Genomic DNA, 27,973 nt, shown 5'->3' on the forward strand with positions numbered 1-27,973 from the left:
TTCCTACTGATCTCCTTCCTGGCACTTACCCCTGCAAGCGTTATAAGTGTCATACCTGCATCTGCACTTCCTGCCTCACCAACCACCATTCAGGAAAATCAGGTCAGATGGTTACATCCACTTCTTCTGGAGCGGCAGCCTCAGCATTGGTGAGAACCAATGTAGACTGGGGTACCGCATTGTGGAATGCCATCTCCTTGCAGTCATCCGCTAAATCCCAAACATTTACATCAGTGAATGAACGTGTAGCAACCAGGGCCAGTTCTCTAAGTTTACGCAGCACAGCTGGCTTGTATGTGCAGAGACATTTATAATCTCTCCCTCTCCCAGTGTGTAGTGCTCTCCTGCTTCAAAACATGCACCATTGTCGCTGTACCAAGAAGACGAATGTAGCATGCCTGAACGATTGGCGCCCTGTCACAGTCAACTCAATCATAAATGAATGCTTTTAGAGGCTGGTCGAGGACGACATCTTCAGCATGCTACCACCTATACCGGACACCCTACAATTTGCCTACTGACATAACCGATCACAAGACTATGCCAAAGCCACAGAACTGAACTCACCTGGAAAGGAGGATGCATCCTTTAGAATGTTGTTATTGGACCACAGTTCACCATTCAACACTATAATTACCCCCAGGCTTGACAAGACATTCAAAGACCTCGGCCTGCATCCTTCCTCGTGCAGCTGGATCTGCGAATTCCTGTTGGATCACCGGAATTTGGTAAGGAAAGGCTCCCTCTGTCTCTGGCCATCTGATACTCAAAACAGGAGCTGACAGAGATGTGTCCTGTGACCCCTCGTCTACTCACTATACAGCAACCATGTTTGCACGCTTAGCTCCAACCTGCGGATCAAATTTGCAGATGACACGATATTGATAGGCCTTATTTCCAACAATAATGCGAAAACTCACAGAGGAGCAGTCAACGTCCCGGGGGCTCCAAAAAAACAGCATATCCCTGAATGTTGTAAAAACGAACGAGCTGGTCGTAGATTACCGGAGGAACATAGACAGGCCAGCCCCATTTGATATAAGTGCGTCTGCAGTTGTGGGGTGAGAAATTTCAAGTCTCTCGGTTCACATATCACTAAGGATCTCACTGGACTCATATATCGTCTGGGTGGTTAAAACAAGATATCAGCGCCTCTTTCACCTCAGACGCCTGAAGACGTTTGCCATGAGTCCCCCAATTTACAGGTTTTCCTACAGGGGCACCATCGACAACTTCCTGACCGGCTGTGTCACTGCCTGGTACGTGGACTGTACTACCTACAATCGGAAGGTACTGTAAGAATAGTACCGACTGCCCAGCCCCTCTGAGGATGTAAACCTTCCTCTCTGCAGGAAATGTGCAGCAGCAGATGCTTAAAAAGGGCCCGAAAGATCAACAGCCATGCTAACTATAAACTGTTCCATGTATGTCCGTCTGGCAAGCGATACCACATGAAGGCCACGACCAACAGGCTCTGGGAAAGTCTCTTTCACCAGGCCATCTGATTTATCAATGCATATTGATATGATTGCATAGCTGACTATACATTGTATGTGACTGCACATACATGCACACAAAACAATTCTGCATACAGTACAATCTTAGTGTTTGGATGATAAATAACAGTGAACTTCACATCAATCCCTGCAGCAGACTCGTCACAAAGAATCAACCATCCACTCTCTGGCTTCTTACGCTAAAACTGTGTTGCATCCGTGTTGTTTTATGTGACTGGATGGAAACTGGAAGACAACAAACGATTTTCAACTGAAGAAACAAAGCTGTGTTGACTCAGCTGTGTTTCATGGGGACATAATCGGCACCTTGCAGTTTCAGCACACAATTTCAGTGCGAATATGTGTCATATTTGATGGTTTTTAGATCGGGTTTCGTGGCAGATCATAACGATGAAAATAATTTCCAGCTTGGGAAATTGCTCATAGATCACAGTTTTTAGATTTACTTCTGTTCATATCGAATATGGATTGGGAAATGGTGATGGAATTTTGGCAGCTCTGGCTAATTGATAAAGTTAAATGGACTGCACAACATGTCACTGTTATGGGGTAAAGTAGTGAAGTAATGAAGATGTAGATGTTCTGTGCTTCATATGGAACGGCCAGTGTTTTTGCTGGAAATGAACGTTCAGCAATGGGACCACAAAACGCAGCTAATGTCATCTAGGCGTGTATCATTTTATTATCAAAACTCCTTGTAAAATTGCTATCGATCCGTTATATACTTCGAAGAACATACATACAGCGTGTTTTATTGTGAGACATGACATCAGCTGTCACTGTAGCTTCCAGCCCTCAAACCACTCGAAATGAATAGAACGAAGGAATGAAAAGAATGACACTATCTTCCCCTTCAATAAAGACTAGTTATCTACTTCAGCTCCTGAGCTGAACTCCCGCCCTTAATGTCAGAAGCGAATGTGCTCCGCCGATGTGACAAAATAAATCTGTTGGAAGGTGATTGTTCATGTTCATTGTTCAGGATGATTGTCCATGTTAGAAACAACACTGATCAGAAATTGTCCCATTTCAGCAGCTGAAGCCAGGTGTGTTGGAAATTATGTTCTTAATGTTCATATTATCTTTTGCTTTGAAGTTAATAACCTGTAACATCCCGTGGGGAGACGAATTTACAGTACGGTTTCGGAGTGAGAAAAACACTTTAATGACAGTGGTTTGCTGCTGGTTGTCCCATATGTGACTGATGTCATAACCAGACTAATTGCCTCAGAGGAGTTACTCTGAATTGCATATAACTCTGTAAAACTGATCATATACGCAGTTGGAACGTTCCGTACAACTGAACGCTGCCTCTGACTGAATATGGGATATTCAGCGATTTACTACATCGCGAGCATTTTCTACCCTGGAATTGTAGCGATTGGTGTCCCTGGTAAGGTACTGGATCTAGTCGCTCAATGTCCGTGCGGTTTACTTTCGTTCTGCTACACTGTTCGGAATTTTACTCAGCATAAAAGCAACCCAGAATTGAGGATTCCAACTTCCGTCAGGTTTATTTTACTCATTTTCCATATTTTCCCCGGATTTTTTTTTCTCTTTTGTCAAATACGTTGTTGCCGATATAGTCATACCTTCATAGTTTGACCTTGCTTTGCTTTCTGCTGCGACAGTGTTCGCTTTTTCAAATGACCGTCCAGTCCAATATCGACAGGCAGGTCAGTTCTTCCATAATCATTAAATTATGACATCCTTGAACCTCATTAATTTAATTACAAATAAACCCTTCAACTGATTCACCTTTAATAATGGAAATGGAGTTGTTTACTGGAGCGATCAAATGCTCACGGTACGTGGATCGTGGATATCAACTGCCGGAAGGTCGCCAACCCACTGCCACTCCAGTTCATTATTGTCCACAGCCAGGGTGCATCGACGGAGTCCGCACACATTGAATTTCAGTTTTTACTTCCAAGAAAACTCTACCCTGCATAGCATTGGAAGAATGGTGGGCATTCAGACAGTTTCAGCTAACGATCATTCTGCTTTGTTTTTCTTTCTCTAAATTTCTTGTAGTCAACTTAACGGCGATTGTGATCCTATCTCGGGGAAAATGCGGACTCTCAAAATGCATCACCCGTTACCTGGTTGGAATGGCAACGGCTGATCTTATGGTGGTTATCGTTGTTGCTTTAGTGGAACAGACCAACAATATCTACATTTATTCCAGATACCTGCTCATCACTCCTGTATGTGCTCTGACAATTGTATTTAGGGGTGTAACCCGGGACTGTTCTGTTTGGTTTACGGTCAGTTTTACCTTCGATCGTTTCATCGCAATATGTTGTCAACAGGTGTGGGAACGATACTGCACCGGGAGAACAGCAACTGTGGTTATGGTGACGGTGGTTATAGTGAGCTGTGGGAGATGGGCCCCGTTTTACTTTGCCGTTGAACCTTATGCCATCATTGACAACATACCGTGGCGTTGCGCCTTCACACGTGAACATGCGACTTTACCTGTGTGGAAAGTATTCGAATTACTGGATAGCATTTTAACACCGTTGCTACCAATCGGCTTAATTCTAGTGTTCAATGGGTTAACAGTAAGACATATAATTGCGGCAAATAGAGTACGCAGAGGGCTTCGGAACAGCACTGATAAACAGAAGGATAACGAGATGGAAAATCGCAAAAAATCGATGATTTTGTTGTTCGCAATTTCAGCTAATTTCATATTATTTTGGATACCCTATGTAGCTCATTCCCTGAAATGGCAGCCAGAAAACTATTTGTATCAGGACAGATATTTGAGTTCCCCGGTATATATACTACAACAACTTGGGTATATGTTGCAAATTCTTAGTATTTGCACCAATACTTGTATCTATACACTGACACAGAGGAAATTCAGAAAAGAGTTGAAGAATGGAATGAAGTATGTGTTTACGTTAAATGGCCATCTGTGTAGATAACGCCCAGGTGCAATTGCAGTTCAGCGGTGTTTTTAAATAAAACAGTTTAAAAAATGAGCAGGCTTGTCATAAATTCAAACAATCATTTACCTGGTCATCCTGAAATTGGAAAACACACGAAAGGTTGCATACTTCATATACTTAAGGTCGGAAACTGGGAGAACAGTCAATGGGCTGGCATGATTGCTACATTGGTTGAATTACTCCAAACTATTGCAGAGACTTGACAAGCTCAAGGGCAGAAATAACTTCTAAACTTTCCCGGGTTTAGTTATTTCAACATGAATAGAATCGGGTAAAGGAGAGTAAAGTGATGCCATTGAAACACAGGGAGTGTATGACAGTAACACAGCAGCAGAAAGCGAAGAAACCGTAGAGAGTTTGTCTATTGATAGACTGCGAGAAGTACTCAGAAGCAGGAAGGAAGCTATCATTCGTTTGGGAATATTCTGTTCAGACCACCGCACCCCCTCCCACCCATAACACTAAAAAGAAAAACCGTAGAAAGCGAGGAACTGGTCGGGAGATAGATTTTGGAAAGATGCCATATTGGCACGGTTGTTTTTATAGACAACTTAAACTTAACGAATATTCATTGTCACTTCCTCAGGTTAAAATGTTTAAGTATGACACAATTTCTCAGTTGTGAAGAAGAGAGGATGCCGAGAGAGTGGGTGGTACAGATCAGCGATAGAAGAGGAAGCATGGGTCTGGAGTGCACGGAGGGAGTGAAGGTCCTTACTGACACTTTGCTTCTCTGTTCACCAGTGAGCGCGACCTTCATGAATGTGCATACAGTGTAAAAAAAGATAGATATGCTGGGACATGCCGAACATAACAATTATACACTGGAAACTTGTAAATCATTAAAAACACTTTTCCCGCGTTTAGAGGGATAGGCTTCCTGGTATTTAGAGAAAGCGAGCAAAGATATCACTCCGCTTTTGTACAGGGCATCTGTGTCCTTACTGGCCACTGGAGTAGGACGAGACAGTTAGGGCATGGCAAATGCTATTGATTTCTTCGAGAGATGTAATGGGGCTGTCCTGAGAATTACAGGTCAGTTAGTCTTTCGTCAGTTAGTCTTTCGTCAGTAGTCAACAAGCAATTCGAAAGAATTATGAGAGATGGAATTTATGAGTATCTGGGGAACCGTAGCCTGGTTGCGGTTAGTCACCATGGCTTTCTAAAGGACAGATTGAATTCTTCGAAAAAGTGAAAAATGAAATAGACGCCTGAAGTCAGAACTGCAGACGCGAGGTAGATTAATTTTGGAACGTGTTTGACATAATTCTCCATTTAGAATATCAGGTGGTATGGGATCAAGTGAAACCTGACAAAATAGATTCAGAATTTGCTTACCTACAGAAGGCACATGAGCTAGTGGATGGAGTGTATTCTTCCTGGAGGACAGTGGCCAGTGATGCTCCGTGAGGAACGCATAAACTTTAGGACGGTTTTCAACGATATGTATGCGGTGTTCAGGGAAACAGACTTTAATTTGGCTATCCTGCAGCACTTCGATAACTTATTGAATTAGAGCTGATGATGTAAGCAAAATGCTGAATTCGGACAGGAACTACAGTCTATCTAAATTGAATTCCCGTTTACATATTATACCCCGATCATTCAAAGCCACCCTTCCCAATGGAACACTTCAGTTCAAAATCAGTATTTCAAAGTCTGAGCGGCATCTTTTGGTGTTCCCGAAATGCGAATTTAAATTCCACTTTCAAGAACACACGAATTTGCCCTAATACAAATTTTCCTTTGAAACGTTTGCATCCGAATTAGGTACAGTCATATTTTCAAACTTTAACCCTGATTCCACTTGCCCGGTGTGGAATCTGCGCCTCCCTCTGAAATCGATACGAAAACAAACAAATAAAAGTCAACAATCTCAGTATGCAGGTAAGGCAACACAAAAATTCAAGCTTGTAGCGGTGTGCCACACACAGCGCTGGAATAACGACACGCAGACGGTGAGTTGCAGTTGCGTAAAAGATTTATTCAAACTTCGCGGCCTCGCTTTTAAGCCTTCCCGTTTCCACCCTCCCCGGGCGGGAATGCTGTGCGTGGCGCGTATTCACAGTCCCGTCCCGCGCGCGGGCTTCTCCCCTCGCCGGCCTCCCTGCCGGCGCGCACCGTTTTGTGAGCCGGTTCGAGTGCGCTGCAAAGTGGGTCACCACATTACCACCCCCCAATGTCCACCGTCTGAATCGGTCTCTGTTTCTGAGGTCTGCCTCTGCGCCGCGGTGCCTGAGCTCCGACCGGCTGTGCCAAGTCCACATTGCCCGGTTTGAGTCGGTCCACCGTGAAAACCTCCTCTTTCCCCCCAATGTCCAGCACGAAAGTGGACCCGTTGTTCCTGGTCACCTTAAACGGTCCCTCATAGGGCCGCTGTAGCGGTGGCCGATGTCCGCCCCGCCGTACAAAAACAAACTTACAGTGCCGCAGGTCTTTGGGTACGCAGGTCGGGCTCTGGCCATGCTGTGAAGTGGGTATGAGGGCCAGGTTACCGAGCCTCTCGCGTTGTCTGTCCAGGACTGCTGCGGATTCTTCCTTTTGACTCCTTGGGGCTGGTATGAACTCTCCTGGGACGACCAGGGGTGCGCCGTACACCAACTCGGCCTACGAGGTGTGCAGATCCTCTTTGGGCGCTGTGCGGATTCCGAGAGGGACCCAGGGAAGTTCGTCCGCCCAGTTAGGCCCTTTCAGGCGGGCCATGAGAGCCGACTTCAGGTGACGGTGGATGGTAGGCAGTTGTGTGGTGTAGCTGTGTCCCCGAAAGGCTGGCCATAGCTGACCACGGGCTGGAGGTGAACTGGGCAGCTCTGTCGGAGGTAATGTGGGCTGGTACACCAAAGCGAGGTACCCAAGTTGCAATCAGTGCTCGGGCGCAGGATTCGGAGGTGGTGTCGGTGAGCGGGACTGCCTCTGGCCATCTTATGAACCTGTCTACGATAGTCAGGAGGTGACGCGCTCCTCGTGACACTGGCAGGGGGCCCACGATATCCACATGAATGTGGTCGAAACACCGGCGGGTGGGGTGGGACCGCTGCAGGGCTTTGGTGTGCCGCTGCACGTTGGTTGTTTGGCACTGCATGCACGTTTTGGCCCATTCACTGACCTGCTTGCGGAGTCCGTGCCAAACGAACCTGTTGAAAACCATCCGGATGGCTGTCCTGATGGAGGGGTGAGCTACGTTGTGAATAGAGTTGAAAACTCGCCGCCGCCAGGCTGCCGGCACGATAGGGCGAGGGTGGCCGGTAGCCACGTCACACAGTAGGATCCTCTCACTTACGGGGAAGTCTTGGATCTGAAAACCGGAGACTGCAGTTCTGTAACTATGGATCTCATTGTCTGCCTGCTGTGCCTACGCCAGCGCTGCATAGTTCACCCCCTGGGACAGGGCTTGGATGTTAGGTCTGGATTGTGCGTCCGCCACGACGTTGTCCTTTCCCGAGACATGCCGGATGTCCGTCGTTTATTCGGAGATGTCGCTGCTGGCGGGACGATCGGGAATCGGACACTTCCGTGAAGGCAAATTTAAGCGGTTTGTGGTCCGTGAACGCGGTGAAGGGCCTACCTTCTAAGAAGTACCTGAAATGCCGGATTGCCAGGTATAGTGCCAACAGGTCCCTGTCTGTATTTGAGTTCGGGTGGTCGTAGGTGTTTGCTGAAGAACGCCAGTTGTTGCCAGCGACCCTCGATGAGTTGTTCCAGCACTCCACCGACTGCTGTGTTGGATGCGTCCACTGTGAGGGCGGTAGGGTCGTCTGTTCTGGGGTGCACTAGCATCGCAGGCTGTGAGCTCTCAGAAAATCCGCCCCCAAGAGTGGTTGGGCCACGGCGGCCAGTGATAAGTTCTACGGGAAACGGCAGGAGCCGAACTGTAGCCGCACCGTACGGGAGCCGTAGGTCCGTATTGTACTGCCATTTGCGGTCCTCGGTGTGGGTCCCGGTTTTCTGTTGCGGGTGTCGTAACTCGTCGGAGGTAAAACGCTGATCTCGACTCCGGTATCGACCAAAAAGCGGCGTCCCGACTGTTTGTTCCAGACATACAGGAGGCTATCCCGATGGCCAGCCGCCGTAGCCATCAGCGGCGGCTGGCCCTGGTGTTTCCCGGGAAGTTGCAGGGCGGGCTACAGCGGTGGGAGAAGCACCATTGTTCGTTGGCCTCCGCACCTCTGCCTCTGGGTTTTGTGGGCTCTGCTGTCGGGCCTGGTCTGGTCTGCTGTTGTGCGCGTGGCTTGGTGATCTGTGCGACGGACGCCCCACTCTCCTTCTTGGCTTTCCACAGCACATCTGCCCGGGCCGCCACGCCTGTTCAAACATGAGGCAGAGCTTGAGTCCTTCAGCCAGGGCCAGCACCTCGTTCATTAATGCCGACGGCTGCCTGTCTCCCAAACCGTCCGGGTGCAGTAAGCGGGCAGCACGCTCGCGCCGTGAGAGTCCAAAAGTCCTTATGAGCAGGGCTTTGAATTCTGTGTATTTGCCGTCCTCCGGGGGCGACTGTATGAACTCCGCTACCTGGGCGGCTGTCTCCTGGTCGAGGGAGCTCACCACGTAGTAGTAACGTGCGGAATCCGAGGTTACCTGCCGAAAGTGGAAATCGGCTTCTGCTTGTTGGAACCGCAGGTGAGGTCGCAGCGTCCAGAAGCTTGGCAGTTTTAACGAAACTGCATGAACAGACGGTCCAAATATCGTTTGGGCCGTCGCGGTCACCAATTGTAGTGGTGTGTTACACACAGCGCAGGTATAACGACACGCAGACAGTGAGTTGCAGTTGCGTAACAGATTTATTCAAACTTCGCGGCTTCGCTTTAAAGCCTTCCCGTTTCCGCCCTCCCCGGGCGGGAATGCTATAGGGGGCGCGTATTCACAGTCCCTTCCCACGCGCGGGCTTCTCCCCTCGCTGATGAAGAAGGCCTGCCGGCGCGCGCCATTTTGTGAGCCGGTTCGAGTGCTCTGAGAAGTGGGTCGCCACAAGCTTGCAATTTTCTACCTTCGGAGGGAACTGGCGTGTGCTGAATAAACAGGTAATTGTCAGAGTGAAAATCCTTATCAAATATTCTAAATAACAGAGGGAAGGGGGTAAAGGTGGCCGTTACCTGCATGCAATAGCACCATGCAATTTCGGAATCAGTCGCAGCTTCTGAAATTCACATCAGTTCTTGCAGACTTACTTCACACAAGGAAACAGTCATTTTCAGACTGTCACCTCCTATTGTGAAACAGAGGATTCACTCAAACATCCTGTAAATACAACACTAACAAATGCACTGCTGCCTTCCGTTTATTCACGCATGAATTAACTCTCCTTCTGAGACCAGCCGAACTCTTAGGCTTCCCCAGCAGAACACTGACTGATCCCATCCGGCTGTGCAATCTGTCACAACCTCACAGACACCCATGACGCTTCCCGCTGAATGCAACACCGGGAAGCCGGGGAGAGGAAGTCAACGTCCAGCAGCAAGCTCGGTGTCGTAGTCAGATGTCTGTAAGAGTGTCAAGTGTAGATATTAGTGAATACATCTCACAGTATTGATAACTATGAAGCAACATGTCGGTTCTGTTGATTGACTCAGAAACGACTTCATCAGTTTCTTTATGTTCAGTCACAGCGCACACATTTTCTAAAACAAAAAAAAATACAATTCGAAACATAGAACTCACATTTATTAAAGTGTCACTGCCAGTCGATGGTTTAATCATAACCCCAAACTCAGAAAATCGCAAACATACCGTTACGTACCCGTGGGAATCTTGTACCTGTCACGTGACCATGATGTAATTGAGGCTATGCTGGGCATGAGGTAATGGTCTTGTGATGGCGGAGTGTCGTCATTTTCCCGCCAGTGAGAGGTCATGTGATAGTTTCTCAACAGGGTATAATAGGAGAACGCCGCCCTGTGATGTGGGCAGTTCGTGGTTGAATTCGGTGGAGTCTCCATGTTGCTGCGTATTCCGATATTATGACGCAGTTTCGTTTAAAAGTGGAGTTTTACTTTTTGCCTTAAGTCAAAGGTTATTGCCGGCAGTTTTGCTACAATACTGCCAGTTAAAGTAGTTGGAGAGTGAAGATTCGTCGAAGTTCGGGAAGCTGAAAGATCGAAGAAAGCTGATGTCGTCTGTGAAGAACCTTTGTTTAATCTTCGCACAAGGAATTAGTAACCTGTGTCCGTGTTAACTCCTGCTTTGCCAAAAAAGAGCACAGAGTTTGATGCAGAGTTTCGCCAAGAAAAGGTCAGTGCCTTTAAGCCGTGTTATTTCCTTCAATCGTAAATCCCTCGGCAAAGCATACGTCGCTGGGATCAGCAGTAACGCCACGAAAGAGAATTTATTATTCCAAGGAAAGCCTCTCCTAAGTACTGTGTAAACCTTGGACTTTCGCATTACTACTTCTAAGATCTGTTTTTGCATTCTCGCTTTAAGAACTGTTCAAGCTGCCGCACAACAAGCGATTTCCGATTAAATTAGCGTTTGTTTACTTTTGTTTTTTTTAGCAGTGTTTAATAAATGTTTTATTTGTTATAAAAAACCCTGTCTCAATTATATTTTCATTGTTGCTGGTCCGTAACAATACAATTGCAGACAATCAAGTGGTATAATCTCCGCGGCCGTGTTAATACAATATTTGTAAATTCAGTGCAGTTGCTACAAGACCAAAAACACAGAGACCCGTAAATCATATTATAGAACACAAATAGTTGAAAGAACCATGCCTGACACGTCGAATTCCACAGATGTTGGCCGATTCGATAAATTCCTGCAGTGTTTGTTTCCTTAATCCAGATCCAAGAATCCACAGTTCCGGTGTTTGCATACAACTCCTGAAATACAGAAGACTGGGAGAGGACATGCGACGATGGCAGGCAGCCACAACAGTCGAATTAAGCTTCAATTCCTTCCGACAGACTTCGCGCCTTACCGGGAAATCCAAAGGCTGAAATAAAAGCATTGTAAACCTCTTGTATCCGCGTGATGACCGGATACACTATTTAAGTGAGAATCTCTGTCTTCTTTTGCTCCTGAATTCACAGCTCTGGCAGACACTATGAGCTGATGCATTCAAAACAACCCTAATTTATACAGAGGATCTGTCTCCAGAGATACGGTTATACACCTGATTCACTTTCCTAGTTACAGTTACTTGAACAAACACTTTAATTCATCACCATTGTCACCCATATGAATATTGTGCGGTTGTGGACAAGTAATCAAAATTCTTCGGCATTACATCAGCAGCGATTGATTTGGTGAAAAAAGAATGGCGAAGCTCTAATGGCAAAGACTCAGCTTCGTCACGGAGCAGACACATGCTGAGATACCATATTTTTGTTGGCTAAAAGTCCATCTATAAAAACGGAGTTCACACCATCACCGACCAAACACCAACTTTTTCCCATGCGGTTTCTCATTTTGAATTGTCCCTCAATCCTTCAACTCCCGTCCTGCCGCGTTCGCGCCCACACACACGATTCACCCAACCGTCTGATTTTTGCCTCCCCCTCACTGACCCAGTTTTCTTTTCCTACCCACAAGCTAATACTTCAAGCAACTCCGATATTCCTTCCTGTAGAGGCATAAGTTACAGATAAGCCACTGCTCTCTCACGCACAAGGTGCATTACAGAGCACAGAGTGACCGACAGCTCATCAGTTCCACAGTCTGCGACAGCAGACTCTAAGTCCCGCACAGAGCCCAACCCAGATATATATTTCCAATACCACTGTTACACTGAACCACAGACGGTCAGTCTTTCTGTCGGGTTCAGTATCACAGTGTATTACAGGCAGACAGACAGAAACAGACCCTACATCCCCACTCACAGGTCTAGGAGGACAGAAACAACAGGTGACAGAGTCAGTGTGGGTTCAGGAAAGGCGAAACAGATCGGAAGATTGGAAACTGATGAATGTGGTGTTGCTGGAATTTAAGAGTAGTACTGATAAGGATCTGTGATTCTGGGTAATGCACTTGTGTGGACTAAGAGGTAGCTAGCGGGTCCAAGGTAGAGAGAGGGAATAAACGGGCCATTGTCAATCTTGGAAAGCTCTGACCAATCGGATGACACAGAATTTGGTCCGAGCCCACACCTGTTCACGGTCTACTTCAGTGAATTGCATGTGGGATAAAATCCATGTCTCTGCTGTTACAGAGCTGGGTGGGAGGGTCAAAAGCGAGAAGGATGTAGGGAGAGTTTCTGATGCAGACAGAAGTGAATGACTGAGGATATGGCAGATGGACAGAATGTGGGGAAATGGGATGCCATCCACTGCGAGAGGAGCAAAGTAGGTGACATAGTGATATATACACGGGGATCCTTGTAAAGAAACTACTGCAAATTGACATTCAGGTATTGCAGGTAATTAGGAAGGCAAACTATCTATTGTCCTGTGATGCAGCGAGATTGGAGAAAAGGGGTAGAGATGTCTTACTGGAAATGTCTTACGGTGCTCTGGTGAGAATGCACCTTGAATGTTATTTCCAGGTCTGTTCACATTTCATCAGGAAGGTTATCCCTGCAGCAGAGCGAGTGCGACGAGTGTTCTTCTCACCGACTAACTGCTTCCCAGGATGGCAGGCTGGCTGTGTGAGTGGAGAGTGCGTGAGATGGGCCTGTACTCTCCGGAGCTGAGATGAAAATTGATATATTCATTCAGATCATTCAGACCAATTGCTGGGAGAATGTTTCCCCTGCATGAGAATTCTATTACCGTGGGTCACAGAACCGGAATGAAGGAACGGATGTTCCAGACAGAGTGGAAAATTAACTTCACACATCAGACATCAGTGAATTTTTCTCCAGAATCTTTCCGTCCTTACGAAGGGTCTCGCCCCGAAACATGGACAGTGCTTCTCCTTATAGATGCTGCCTGGTCTGCTGTGTTCCACCAGCATTTTCTGTGTGTTGTTTGAATTTCCAGCATCTGCAGATTTCCTCGTGTTTGCTTTGTAAGAGGATTGTACTTTGGTATTAGATACACGGAACACCTGTTGATATGGAATATATTGTTTATGGGAGCCGCGTTCTGCTTTTAAACAGTTGCTGAGTTTTCTCTACACCCAAAAAAAAGACGTATGAACATGGAACCGGGTCTTGCTGAAACCTTTAATGGCACCGTGATTACCCATAAAGCCATGCGTCAAAAATTTCCCCGTCGCTGAAGCATTGATCAAATGCGCAGGCGTCAAGGTTGCCGCTGCGCCCGAATATCACGCATGCGCGCAGTACACAATAAACCTCGGTAGGATCGGTCAGGTAAGGGATGATCTCCAGGCAAATATATCAACACCGACTTCGGGACAATTGTTGTGATTTTCGGACACCTTGAACCGCAATCCCAAGACTGTTTTATCCACTTCCCTCTCTCTCAGCCGCACCATCCGTACTCGGGTCCCGGGGAGTTTCAGGCCGATTGATCTCTCAGACAGAGCTGAGTTCCAGCTATCTAAATGCAAAGATTCGGAACTCGGAGAAAGGGAACAGAACCTTTCACATCACGAATTGATAAAATCATTTTTCCTCTACCTCCAATCACAAACAAGAGAAAATCTGCAGATGCTGGAAATCCAGACAACACACACAAAATGCAGGAGCAACTCAGCACTGGTACTCTTTTCCGTAGATGCTGCCTGGCCTACTGAATTCCTGCAGCATTTTGTGTGTGTTGCTTTTTCTATCTCCTCTTGTTTTGGACCTTTCTACCCGTGAGAACATGTTTCGACGCATTCTATCGGGGAAGATAATTATATCAAAATCCTTAGCCCTGCGCAACTGTGCCAGACTCCAGTGAGACAGACTGCTGCTCTTCCCTTCATATGCATTGGCATTGCCGTCAATGAATTATCCATCGTCAGTCACTTGGGGGAGGGTTCAGGGAAAATATTTATGTACAATACAGGGACTGGTGTTACCTGGTTGTATTATGGTGATGCAAAAGTTGCTGGAGAATTTGCAAGTGGGAAGAAGTGGAGTGATATTTGGAAATCTGACTTTTTTTAAACGTCATTTAGCAAGCAAATCACATATACATGGTGTGCAAAAGCTCTGGTGACAAAATCCTTCATTACCCGCTACAGGCCTTCTATAGAGGTTGTATGAGAGTGCAGATGAACTTGGTCAAACCCAGAGGAGATCAAAGTTCTTATTGACAGTAATTTGCTAGCTGTTTAAAATAAATAAATAAATAAATAAATTATATGTATCTATAATTTACAGTGCACATGTTGTCACTGGGTAAAAAAATGCACAGCACAAGTTTTATGTTCACACTGGTTATTTCAAATTAGAAGGGACATTGGTGGGAAGGTGGGGAGACCTCCAGTGTCCCTGATGCCCTCACCGACAAGATGTGCATCCAGCTGCAGCTTGTAATCCTGCACTTTAAGGAGTTGGAACTTGAAATTGATGAATTCTGGATCATCCAGGAGTTGGAGGGGGTGATAGATATGACATGAAGAGAGGTGAGTTACACCCAAAGTTCAGGACACAGGAAACTGGGTGAGAGTCAGGAAGGGTTAATGAGTTTAAATAGCAATCATTGAGTACTCTTGTTGCCCTCCTGTACAACAGCAGGAAGACCACTTTAGAAATTGTTAGGGGGGATTACCTGGCCCAGGACAGTCAAAGGGGTGATAAGGGATTCGTTAGTTAGGGGAACAGAACAAGAGGGGACTGGTATCCTTGTGGTAAGGCTTGCTAGTGCTAGTGTAGGGGGAGAGGGATGTGGTCAAAATAAGTTGTAGGGGGAATGGGAGCAGGAATGACAAAACAGATAGTGGAGAGGGTGAATTAAATTGAATTAACTTTATTATATACATTCTTTATATACATGAGGAGTAGAAGTCTTTATGTTACGTGTCCAATATGCAATGTGTAACTTATAGTAATTTATAATAAATAGTTTGTATATAGGACAGTTAAAAGAACATAGAAATGGAATTGTGTCTGTATGAATTAATCAGTCTGATGGCCTGGTAGAAGATGATGTCCCGGAGCCTGTTGGTTCTTTTGCTGTGCTACCGTTTCCTGGATGGTAGCAGCAGGAACAGCTTGTGGTTGTGGTGAATTGGGTCCCCAGTATCCTTAGGACCCTTTTTACACACCTGTCTCTGTAAATGTCCTGAATAGTGGGAAGTTCACATTTACAGATGCGCAGAGCTGTCTGCACCACTCTCTGCAGGGTCCTGTGATTAAGGTAAATACAGTTACCATACCAGGCAGTGATGCAGCCAGTCAGGGTGCTCTCAATTGTGTCCCTGTAGAAAGCTCTTAGGATTACTGGCCTCATCCCAAACTTCTTCTACCGTCTGAAGTGAAAGAGGTGCTACTGTGATCTTTTCACAACACAGCCGGTATGTACAGACCATGTGAGTTCCTCGGTGATGTTTATGCTGAGGAACTTAAAGCTGTTCACTCTCTCAACCCCAGACCTATTGATGTTAATCGGGGTTAGCCTGTCTTCATTCCTCTTGTAGCCCACGATCAGCTCCTTTGTTTTTGTGACAATGAGGGACAGTTTGTTTTCCTGACACCAGTCAGATGTTGTTCAGACCTCAGACAGAGTCAGCATTCAAAAGGTTGAGCATAGTGCGATGAATGTGCTGAGCTGTGTATATCACAGTGCAAGAAGCATTGTAGGAAAGCCAGACGAGTCCAGGACAGGGAATTATGATATTGTAGCCATTATTGGGACTTGGTGGCACCCAATAGTCTGAGGGATTTGAGAAGGTGGGGGAATGGGACTAAAGGGGAGATTGCATCAGCTCATGATGAAATGGCAGAGCAGACATAATGGGCCGAATGGCTGACTTCTGCTCCTTTGTCCTATGGTCATATGGTTCTATGGATTTAGAGGAACAAATTTGTAGAGAGATCACAGACCACGCCAAGAAACAAAGGTTGATGCAGGAAGTGATTTTAACTTTCCATATGTTGACTGGGACTCCCATGCTGTAAAAGTACTACATGGGGTAGAGTTTCTCAAATTTGCCCTTAATCAGTACATAGAATTCCCAACATAGAAGTGTGCAATAACCTGTTAGTAAATGATCCAGGGCTGATGACAGAAATTAGTGATCATAATGCCATGAGATTCAAAGTAAATATGGAAAAATAGAGGTCTGGACCATGGATTGAAATTGTAAATTAGAGAAAGGTCAATTTTGATGGTATCAGAAAGGATCTGACAACTGTGGTTTGGGACAGGCTGTTTTCTGGCAAAGGAATACAGTACTTGGGAAGTGGGAGGCCTTCAGAAGTGAAATTTAGAGGGTGTAGACTTTATATGTGCCTGCTGAAATATAAGTGTGAAAGGTAACTGGTACAGGGAACCTTGGTTTTCAAGAGATATTGAAGCCGTGGATATTTTGCTTGTCTAAATGCCTCAGACTTTTGGGTGCCACCAAGTCTACTATATTATAATTCCATGCTCTGAGCTCTGCTGACTTTTCTTTTACTTGTCTTCTGTTGGTTTCTAAATGCTTCCCAATAGTTTTTGCTCTTTTATTGGCCCTCTCTTTGGCTTTTATGTTAGCTTTGGGTTCTCATTTCAGCCATGGTTGTGTCCTCCTGTCTTTCCAATGCTTCAGCTTGTTTGGGATGTATTGATCACTCAGCTTCCTAATTGCTCCCAGAAACTCCAGCCATTGCTACTCTGTTGTCACTCCTACCTTTTTCCTTCCAAACAAGTTTGGCCAGTTTCTCTGCCGTAGAAACATGAGGAAGTTCAGTACAGAAACAGGCTATTTGGCCCATCTAGTCAATGCCAAGAAAACATTTAAGCTATCTAATGTAACTACCTGCATCGGGACCACAATCCTCCATGCCCCTACCATCCAGGCTCCCATCCAAACTTCCTTTAAATGGTGAAACCGAGCTCATATTCAGCACTTGTGCGGGCTTCTCATTCCACACTCTCACAACCCTTTCAGGAAAAAGCTTTTCCAAATGCTTCCAGTAAATTTTCACCTTCTCCACTTACCCATGACCTCTGGTTGTCATCCCACCCAACCTCAGTGGAAAAAGCTGTATGCATTTACCCTATCTATACCCTCATAATTGTGTACACTTGTAACAAATCCTCAAAGCAATGTATAATTTCCTGGTTTATGTTTAGAGCCTTTTTTAGGTGTATAAAATGATGAGTGGCATTGATTGTGTGGATAGCAAGAGGTTTTTTTCCCCCAGGGCTGAAATGGCATGAGGGGGTCATAGTTTAAAGGTGCTTAGAAATAGATACCGAGGGATGTCAGGGGTAAGTTTTTCACACAGAGAGTGGTGGGTGCGTGGAGTGCACTGCTGGCTATTTGTGTGAGAGTATTTCAGTTACTGTGGGGCCAGGAATCGGTGCAGCTCAGTGGGAACAGGGAATAATACCAACAGAGAGAGTCAAACTGAGCCAAGTCACAGATTGGAGATGACACAAATGCCCCATTCTTATAGAGTCAGGAAAAGCATCAGAGAATTTGATGAGCAAACACGAGGAAATCTGCAGATGCTGGAAATTGAAACAACACACACAAAATGCTGGTGGAACACAGCAGGCCACACAGCATCTATAGGGAGAACCACTGTCGATTTTTCAGGTGGAGAACCTTTGTCAGGACTAGTGGAAAGGAAAGTTACTAAGAGATTTGAAAGTAGGAGGGACGGGGGAAATGCAAAATGATAGAAGAGGACCAGAGGGGGTGGGATGAAGCTAAGAGCTGGGAAGGTGATTGGTGAAAGTGATACAAGCTGGAGAGGGGAAAGGATCATGGGACGGGAGGCATAGGGAGAAAGAAAGTGGGAAGGGAGCACCAGAGGGAGATGCAGAGCAGGTAGAGTGATGGGCAGAGAGAGAGAAAAAAACAAACAACTAAATATATCAGTGATGGGGTAAGAAGGGGAGGAGGGGCATTAACGGAAGTTAGAGAAGTCAGTGTTCATGCCATCAAGTTGGAGGCTACCCAGCCAGTATATAAGGTGTTGTTCCTCCAACCTGAGTGTGGCTTCATCTTGACAGTAGAGGAGGCCATGGATAGACATATCAGAATGGGAATGGGACGTGGAATTAAAATGTGTGACCACTTGGAGATCCTGCTTTTTCTGGCAGACCGAGCATAGGTGTTCCGCGAAATGGTCTCCCAGTCTGCGTCGGGTCTCGCCAATATATAAAAGGCCACACCAGGAGCACCAGACCAGTATACCACACCAGCCGACTCACAGGTGAAGTGTCGCCTCACCCGGAAGGACTGTCTGGGGCCCTGAATGGTGGTGAGAGAGGAAGTGTAAGGGCAGGTGTAGGACTTGTTCAGCTTACAAGGATAAGTGACAGGTGGGAGATCGGTGGGAAGGGATGGGGGGGACGAGTGGACTAGGGAGTTGCATAGGGAGCAACCCCTGTGGAAAGCAGAAGTGGGGGGGGGAGGGAAAGATGTGCTTGGTAGTGGGATCCCATTGGAGGTGTCGGAAATGGACCAGGTAAATTTGAGGGCAGGGTGAAAGTTGGAGGCAAAGTTAATGAAGTCAACAAGCTCAGCATGCATGCAGGTGGCAGCATCGATGCAGTCATCAATGTAGCGAAGGAAAAAAGGGGCGTGGATACCCATATAGACTTGGAACATAGACTGTTCCACAAAGCCAACAAAAAGGCAGGCAAAACTGGGATCCATGTGGGTGCCCATGGCTACACCTTTGCTTTGGAGGAAGTGGGAGGAGCCAAAGGAGAAATTATTGAGAATAAGAACTAATTCCGCCAGACAGAGGAGAGTGGTGGTAGAGGGGAACTGGTTAGGTCTGGAATGCAAGGTAGAGGGGAATAGGAATTTGATGGTCATTCCAGATACCAACACTGTGCCCAGTTAGAAGATGATATCTCTCTCCAGCTTGGTTTGAACTTCACAGTTGGCAAGGTGTGATGGCAGATCACACCTTGACAACTCAAGTGATCTCATCTGAAATGTTGTCCTACATCCACTGATGGATTTTTAAAATCTTTTTACAGGTTAAAAATGACAAGGAATTTGTCTACGGGGATCTCAAACACAGCACTCCAGTTCTGCTGAATCTGTCCAGATATTTCAGAAGTGGAGCAAGGGATTCACTCAATCATTCTTCCTGCTGAAACAGTGGTAATGGATTTATCCAGTGATCTCAACTGAAGGTACATCAGCAAGTTCACACAGGAGAGCGGCTATTCACCTGCTGAGTCTGTTGGAAAGGATTCTTTCGGTCATCCACCCTAATGGCACACCAGCAAGTTCATACCAGGGAGATACCATTTACCTGCTTGGACTGTGGGAAGAGATTCACTAAGTCATCTAAACTGAAGGTACATCTGCGAGTTCACTCTGGAGAGAGGTTGTTCACCTGCTCAAACTGTGGGAAGCAATTCACTCGGTCATCTGAATTGCTGGTACACCAGTCAGTTCACACTGGGGAGAGGCCATTCACCTGCTCAGACTGTGGGAAAGGATTCACTTGCTCATCTAATCTGAAGGTACATCAGCGAATTCACACTGGAGAGAGGCCGTTCACCTGCTCAGACTGTGGGAAAGGATTCACTTGCTCATCTAATCTGAAGGCACATCAGCGAATTCATACTGGAGAGAGGCCGTTCACCTGCTCAGACTGCGGAAAGGGATTCACTGAATCATCTCAACTGAAAGTACATCAGCAAGTTCACACCGGGGAGAGGCCATTCACCTGCTCAGACTGTGGGAAAAGATTCACACAGTTAGCTAACCTACAAGCACACCAGTCAGTTCATACTGGAGAGTGGCCGTTCACCTGCTCAGACTGTGGGAAGGGATTCACTTCATTATCTCAACTGAAGATACATCTGCGAGTTCACACCGGGGAGCGGCCATTCACCTGCTCAGACTGTGGGAAGGGATTCACTCAGTCATCTCAACTGAAGGTACATCAGCGAGATCACACTGGGGAGAGGCCGTTCACCTGCTCAGACTGTGGAAAAGGATTCACTCAGTCATCTCAACTGAAGTTACATCAGCGAGTTCACACTGGGGAGAGGCCATTCACCTGCTCGGACTGTGGGAAAGAATTCACTCAGTCATCTCATCTGAAGTTACATCAGCAAGTTCACACTGGGGAGAGGCCGTTCACCTGCTCTGACTGTGGGAAGGGATTCAGTTGCTCATCTAAAATGAAGGTACATCAGCGAGTTCACACTGGAGAGAGACCATTCACCTGCTCAGACTGCGGGAAGGGATTCACTCGGTCATCTGACTTACTGGTACACAAGTCAGTTCACACCGGGGAGAGGCCATTCACCTGCTCAGTCTGTGGGAAGGGATTCACTCGGTCATCCAACCTACAGAGACACCAGCGAGTTCACACTGGATTGAGGCCAATCTCCTGATCAGACTTTGGGAAGAGATTCTCTCAGCCAGATGAACCAAATGTGCATCATTGAGTTCACACTGGGGAGAGGTTGTTCATCTGACAACACTGGGAAGCGATTCACTCAGTCATTTAACCTTATGTAACTCTCACTTTGGCTAACAGTTTAACATAGGCAGTCCCCGGGTTATGAACGAGATCTGTTCCGAAGTCTGTCTTTAAATCAGAATTGTATGTAAGTGTGAACAGGTTAGCCTATGACTTGATGCCTTATGCCCTGGTGTACCTTTTTTCTGTTTTGAAATGTAGGTCCTTTCAGGCATAAGCCAGTCTCATCTACATTAAGTATTTGGACCTCCTCCTCAATACTCTTCTTCAACATTTAAGGAAAATCACTCATACTACTTACATCGGCACTCACTGCTTCACTTTGCACTTTAATATTATGTAAATTTGCACTCACTTTGAAACAATTGAACCAACCGCTACTGGCAACAAGTTCTTCATCACAATCACCTACACTTACTACACGTGCAGCTTTTAAATCAGGGGTGTCAAACTCATTTTAAGTCACGGGCCAGATTGGGCAAAATGCAGTTTCATGCGGGCTGGATCAGTCGGGCGTGTGCAAACACAGCTTTCATTGCCTCCGTTTTTTCAGCCTGTTCTCATGTGTCTCAGTCTCTGCTATAACTACAAAGTGTTTCACATCACAAATTCCATTTCTTATGAAGAAGACTGCTAAGCAAGCATTATTTTTATGATTGGTATTAACTTACAATCATAGGTTTCATATCGCCGGGCCATTAATAATTGAAATAATAGATCTATCTAAAATGATCTCGCGGGCCAGATATAATTGTACGCAGGGCCGGATATGGCCCACGGGCCTTGAGTTTGACACCTATGTTTTAAATCATTGAAAAGGTTTCCAACTCTTTCTTGCACTTAAGTAAGGCTAATAGGCAAATTACACTGATTTTGATCATCTAGCCGAATTATCAATCGCCTTTCCATTTCAATAATTAAACCGCTGCATTGCTTAGTATTAATTATAACTTTCATTGGGGCAGGGTAGTAGCCTAATGCTTTTCCAAAGACCGATGGTGTTTCACCTCTTTCCAATCGCTTTATTATTTCCACTTTATTTTCAATCATGATCATTTTCCTTTTCTTTGATGCATCATCAGCACTTACATCGGATTTACACTTCAGATGCATGGTTACACACACATAGTAAAGTCCCTGTAAATGTAATGTGCAGAGAGTGAGATAAACATGAGATGGGAATTATTGATCCATTATTTTATCTTGTTTACCGCGTCCGTCAACGGAACAGAAACACTGCAGATTCAGAAGCAGCTGCTGGTGGTGAGTCCTAAGCTGCCCCGGGTCCTAAAGTCCATGCATACTGAGACAGGTTAAATGGGACAAGTGGGGGAAGTCCTGACTAGAAAAAGGGGGTCAAGTTGAATCTTGATAAGAACAATTTAAGCCAAATAAAAGTTACACACTCAATACAATGTTAACGGCAACGTGATCCGATATAAAATGGCGGAAGGTGTTCTCCTTCCTCAAGCTGATGTATTTTTATTATGATAGGCTTTATGGCAGTCCGTTCATAAGTACGAGTTGTCTGAAAGTCAGACGTTCGTAACCCAAAGACTGCCTGTATAGTAGGTGATAGCCCCCCAGCCCAGCCAAACTTAAGAAACCTCGTTGGGGTGGATGCTGCACAATGTGTACCCTGAAATAACAAACAGTACACAATTTGTGATTAAACAGTTAAGATGTATAATTCTTACTTTGACTATAGGGTTAGTAAAGAAAACAAAGAAAATGAGCCCACTCTCTCCATTCGCGTCTTCTCATCTCTCCCTGGCAAAAAGACCGTAAAAATCTCCAGTCCAGACTCACACGAAAGAAAAACATTTCTGTCATTGAATAGCCCCACATTCCAAAACCCTGTTATCTCTAGTCATAACTTAAGCATTGCTGCTGCAGAGAAATCATTACCGTAGCAGTGAAACATTACAGATAGGCCATTATATCAGCAGTGAAACCTTACAGCATATTATACTTGTGACACACTACCAGGTTCACACTCGGGAGAGAGTTTCAATAAGCTGCATGCTAGATATTTGTTCATCACCTTTGCTGGATGCGATTTTTAGATTGACTGTTGGTGCCGAACTCTGCAGTTATTGCTGCTGATCACAACACCCAGTTCTGCGCCCTGGACACTGGGCATGGGAGGAGTTTCTCCTGCTGCATTTTCAGCTTTAATAAGACGTGTTTAATATTATGGATCTGAGACAAATAAATAAGTTCTATTTTGAACTTTGTCTCTGGTACTGAAAGAATTTATAACACACTGTGTACAGTTGAGAATCAACTCAGGCCAGTTGGACCCTGCCTGTGATTCTGTTCCATGACAGCCCTCCCCTTTTGCTCATCTCTCACTCTCCCTGTGGTGATGGGTTCCAAATAGTCACCAGCCTGTGGGTGAAGAGGTTTCCATTGAATTTTCTGCAGACTGAAGAAGTCAAGATGACTGCAGTTCTGCCTGAGATGTTCTTTGCCCCTCTAGTCTCTGGGCTGAGGAAGAAGGATATTGGGAGTTAATCTCCTTACTCATGACTCATTTCTACATTATGGATCATTTTCCCTGCTTCTAAAGGGTTGCTGAAAAGACCACTGTCCTCTAAAAACTCAAAGAGGATGGGAAACCATCAGTTGGATGTTCAACAAAGCAGGATCAGAAACCAGAGGCAGAGTTTGGGGCTCTGGACAATGGTAGAGATAAAAACTTATGATGAGAAGGGAATCAGCAGCCGAGTGTGGCAACATATGACAGAGCAGCAACATTTGGAAGCTGATAAATAGAGGAAATATTTTGATTGACTGATGACACAAACAATGCCTGTGTTCAGGTGCTCCACTGGTCGAGGAAAATGTGTGTGATGGGAATGGTTTTATCGATGGAGGGAGTTGATCCTGTTGTTTGTCCAATAATAACAGGGAGGGCAAGAATCCAGATGCTGTGGTCCATGTCGGGACCAATGACGTGGGTAGGATGAGTGAGGGGGTCCTGCATAGGGAGTTCGGGGAGTTAGGTGCGAAGCTGAAGAGCAGGACCTCCATGGTAACAATCTCAGGATTGCTACCTGTGCCACGTGCGAGTGAGGCCAGGAACAGAAAGATTATAAAGATTAATACGTGGCTGAGAGGATGGTGCAGGAGGGAGGGCTTCAGGTTTGTACATAATTGCGCTTTGTTCCAGGGAAGGTGGGATCTGTTCCGAAGGGACGGTTTACACCTGAACTGGAGCAGTACTGACATTCTTGCAGGGAAGTTTGGTAGTGCTTCTTGGGGGGGGGGGGGGGTTTAAACTAAATTTGCAGAGGTCGGGGATCCAAAATATGAGAGAGGATATCGAGAGGAAGAATAAAGGACAGGTGGGGACGACACGGATCCGGAATATTAAGTGTGTGGTAGAGAAAGGTGAGCCAGAACAAGTGATAAGGAGGACACATGTACAGAGGGATGGTCTGACGGAATATGGAGTTAAATGTGTTGAAAGAATAAGTAAATTTAGGAAGGACAACAAAATTCTAGGGGTGTGTAGCCCGATGGGAGTTCGGGAGCTGGGTTAAGCACAATACGCAGCGATTCAAACAGAGAGAGGGGAAATGGGCTGAAAATTCTATATCTGAATGCACGAAGTGTCAGAAATAAGGCGGATGGGCTTGAAGCCCAGGTGCGAATGGGTAACTATGATGTTGTTGGGATAACGGAGACATGGCTGCAGGGAGATCAGACCTGGGAAATGAATGTACAAGGGTATACGTCCTATCGTAGGGACAGAAATGTGGGCAGAGGGGGTGGGGTGGCCCTGTTGGTGAAGAATGAGATTAAGTCCTTTGCAAGGGGGGACATAGGGTCAGGAGACGTAGAGTCTGTGTGGATAGATCTGAGGAACAGTAAGGGCAAAAGGACCCAAATGGGTGTTGTCTACAGGCCACCAAACAGTAGCATGGATATTGGGTGCAAGTTGAATAGAGAGTGAACATTGGCATGTGGCAAAGGTAATCTCGCAGTAGTTACGGGGGATTTCAACATGCAGGTGAACTGGGAGAATCAGGTTGGTGCTGGACCACAGGATAGGGAGTTTGTAGAGTGCATACGGGATGCATTCTTGGAACAGCTTGTAAGAGAGCCGACCAGGGACACGACTATTCTGGATTTAGTGTTATGTAATGAACAGGATTTGATAAGCGACCTTGCAGTAAAGGAACCATTAGGAGGTAGTGATGATAATATGATGTTTTTATCTGAAATTTGAGAAGGATAAGGGCAGCTCGGAGGTGTCAGTGTTGCAGTTGAACAGGGGAAACTATGGAGCCATGAGGGAGGAGCTGGCCAAAGTTGACTGGACGGATAGCCTAGCAGAAAAGGCAGTGGATCAGCAATAGCAGGTATTCTTGGGAATAATGCACAAGGTGCAAAATCAGTTCATCCCCCATAGAAGGAAGGATTCAAAGTGGGGAAAGGGGCCACAGTGGTTGACAAAGGAAGTCAGGGATTGCATAGCATTAAAAAAAAGGAAGTATGACAGAGCTAAGGTGAGTGGGAGGACAGATGATTGGGAAGTTTTTAAGGAACAACAGAACTTAACTAAAAAGGCAATACGGGGAGAAAAATGAGGTACGAACGCAAGCTAGCCAGGAATATAAAGGAAGATAGCAAAAGCTTTTTTAGGTATGTGAAGAGAAAGAAGATAGTTAAGATCAATGTTGGGCCCTTGAAGAATGAATTGGGTGAAATTGTTATGGGAAACTGAGAAATGGTAGAAGAATTTAATCAGTACTTTAGATCTGTTTTCACTAAGGAAGACACAAGCAATCTCCCAGATGTATGGATGGGCCAAGGGCATAGGGTAACAGAGGAAATGAAACAGATTGACATTAGGCAGGAAACGGTGATGAGAAGACTGATGGGACTGAAGGCTGGCAAATCACCAGGTCCAGATGGTCTGCATCCTAGGGTACTAAAGGAAGTGGCCCTGAAAATTGCGGATGCATTGGTCATCATTTTCCAATGTTCCTTAGATTCAGGATCAGTTCCTGAGGATTGGAGAATGGCTAATGTTATCCCACTTTTTAAGAAAGGAGGGCGGGAGAAAACAGAGAACTATCGACCTGTCAGCCTGACATCGGTGGTGGGGAAGATGCTAGAGTCCATTATTAAGGATGAAATAGTGGCATATCTAGATAGCAGTGATAGGATTGGGCCGAGCCAGGGGCCACAGGTAAATCATGCTTGCCTAAGCTGTTCGAGTTTTTCGAGGATGTAACCAGGAAGTTGGACGGGGGAGATCCAGTGGATGTAGTGTATCTCGATTTTCAGAAGGCATTTGATAAGGTCCCACATAGGAGATTGGTGTGTAAAATCAAAGCTCAGGGCATCGGGGGGAAGACATTGACATGGATAGGAAACTGGTTGGCAGATAGAAAGCAAAGGGTAGCAGTGAATGAGTGTTTCTCGGAATGGCAGGTGGTGACTAGTGGGGTGCCACAGGGCTCGGTATTGGGACCACAGCTGTTTACCATTTCCGTTAACGATTTAGATGAAGGCATTGAGAATAACTTCAGCAAATTTGCTGATGACACTAAGCTGGGTGGCAGTGTGCCATGTGATAAGGATGTTAGGAGAATTCAGGGTGTCTTGGATAGGCTGGGTGAGTGGGCAGATATTTGGCAGATGACGTTTAATGTGAATAAGTGTGGGGTTATCCACTTTGGGAGTAAGAACAGGAAGGCAGATTATTATCTGAACGGTGTAGAGTTGGGTAAGGGAGAAATACAAAGAGATCTAGGAGTCCTTGTTCATCAGTCACTGAAGGTGAATGAGCAAGTGCAGCAGGCAGTGAAAAAGGCTAATGGAATGTTGGCCTTTATTACAAAGGGAATTGAGTACAAGAGCAAGGAAATCCTCTTGCAATAGTACAGAGCCCTGGTGAGACCACACCTGGAGTATTCTGTACAGTTTTGGTCTCCAGGGTTAAGGAAGGACATCCTGGCTGTAGAGGAAGTGTAGCGTAGATTCACGAGGTTAATTCCTGGGATGTCTGGACTGTCTTACACAGAGAGTTTAGAGAGGCTGGGCTTGTACACGCTGGAATTAAGGAGATTGAGAAGGGATCTGGGTGAAACATATAAGATTATTAAGGGATTGGACAAGATCGAGGCAGGAAATATGTTCCAGATGCTGGGAGAGTCCAGTACCAGAGGGCATGGTTTGAGAATAAGGGGTAGGTCATTTAGGACAGAGTTAAGGAAGACCTTCTTCTCCCAGAGACTTGTGGGGGTCTGGAATGCACTGCCGCGGAAGGTAGTGGCGGCCAATTCTCAGGTTACTTTCAAGAAGGAGCTAGATAGGTATATTATGGATAGGGGACAAGGGATATGGGGACAAGGCAGGAACCGGGTATTGATAGTAGTTGATCAGCCATGATCTCAAAATGGCAGTGCAGGCTCGAGGGGCCGAATTGTCTACTTCTGCGCCTATTGTCTATTATATACAGATGGTTATTGTGGATTGTCCTATCTGTAAAAATGTATTGATTATCATATAATTTGTTAGATTTTGACTCTAAAACTGGATCATGCTTGAATTTGTGGTACCTTTATGAACTGATGGAGGGCATTCATGAGTTTGTATTTTAAAGCGAGATTTTGGTGAATGCTATTTGCCACTTGATTCTACTTGCGTAATTGGTCAGATCGAGTAAAACTGCTACAGAATCCCAGAATGTGTTGGATCGTGTCTGGTTTTTCTTGGCATTTTCTGCATTTATTGCCTGGTTTGTTTCTTATGTACTTTTTGATTTTTTAAAATGTTTACCATCTTGTCCTAGAACCCCTGTTTTGCAAAGTCATCTCCAAATCTGAGTCGGGTGCATCTCGCCTGCTCAGATCATTGGGATGTCTCCCTTGGAGGGTCATACTCATTCCACTGGTTAACTTTTTTTTCCACAGTGATGAATATTTTTTTTTAATTTTGCCTCTCATTTAAGTTTTCTGGTCTGTACTTCTTATCAGAATTGCATATACCTGCATGGTGTTCAAAATCCTATTTATTTTCTATGAACATATATACTTTAGAAA

The 27,973-nt window shown here is 45.6% G+C and overlaps 1 protein-coding gene across 3 annotated transcripts; it reads left to right on the forward strand.

Moving 5' to 3' along the window:
- Positions 1-10,390: 10,390 nt before the first annotated feature.
- On the forward strand, positions 10,391-27,607 carry LOC132394315 (zinc finger protein 239-like). Of its 3 annotated transcripts, XM_059970307.1 has the most exons (3): positions 10,391-10,699; positions 11,249-11,458; positions 19,447-27,607. In XM_059970307.1, exon 3 carries the CDS (start codon positions 19,687-19,689, stop codon positions 20,821-20,823), a length of 1,137 nt encoding a protein of 378 aa, XP_059826290.1. In that variant the 5' UTR covers positions 10,391-10,699; positions 11,249-11,458; positions 19,447-19,686; the 3' UTR covers positions 20,824-27,607. The 3 variants fall into 3 exon arrangements, with proteins under 3 accessions (XP_059826290.1, XP_059826307.1, XP_059826298.1); XM_059970324.1 differs by lacking the exon at positions 11,249-11,458; XM_059970315.1 differs by lacking the exons at positions 10,391-10,699; positions 11,249-11,458 and adding an exon at positions 13,623-13,718.
- Positions 27,608-27,973: the final 366 nt, after the last annotated feature.

The sequence above is a fragment of the Hypanus sabinus genome, chromosome 1, assembly GCF_030144855.1.
Source record: "Hypanus sabinus isolate sHypSab1 chromosome 1, sHypSab1.hap1, whole genome shotgun sequence".
Lineage (NCBI taxonomy): Eukaryota > Metazoa > Chordata > Chondrichthyes > Myliobatiformes > Dasyatidae > Hypanus > Hypanus sabinus.

Bases quoted from the DNA above. Each gene is read 5' to 3' on its own strand.
- LOC132394315 (XM_059970307.1), top strand. From the start codon at position 19,687: ATGGCACACCAGCAAGTTCATACCAGGGAGATACCATTTACCTGCTTG.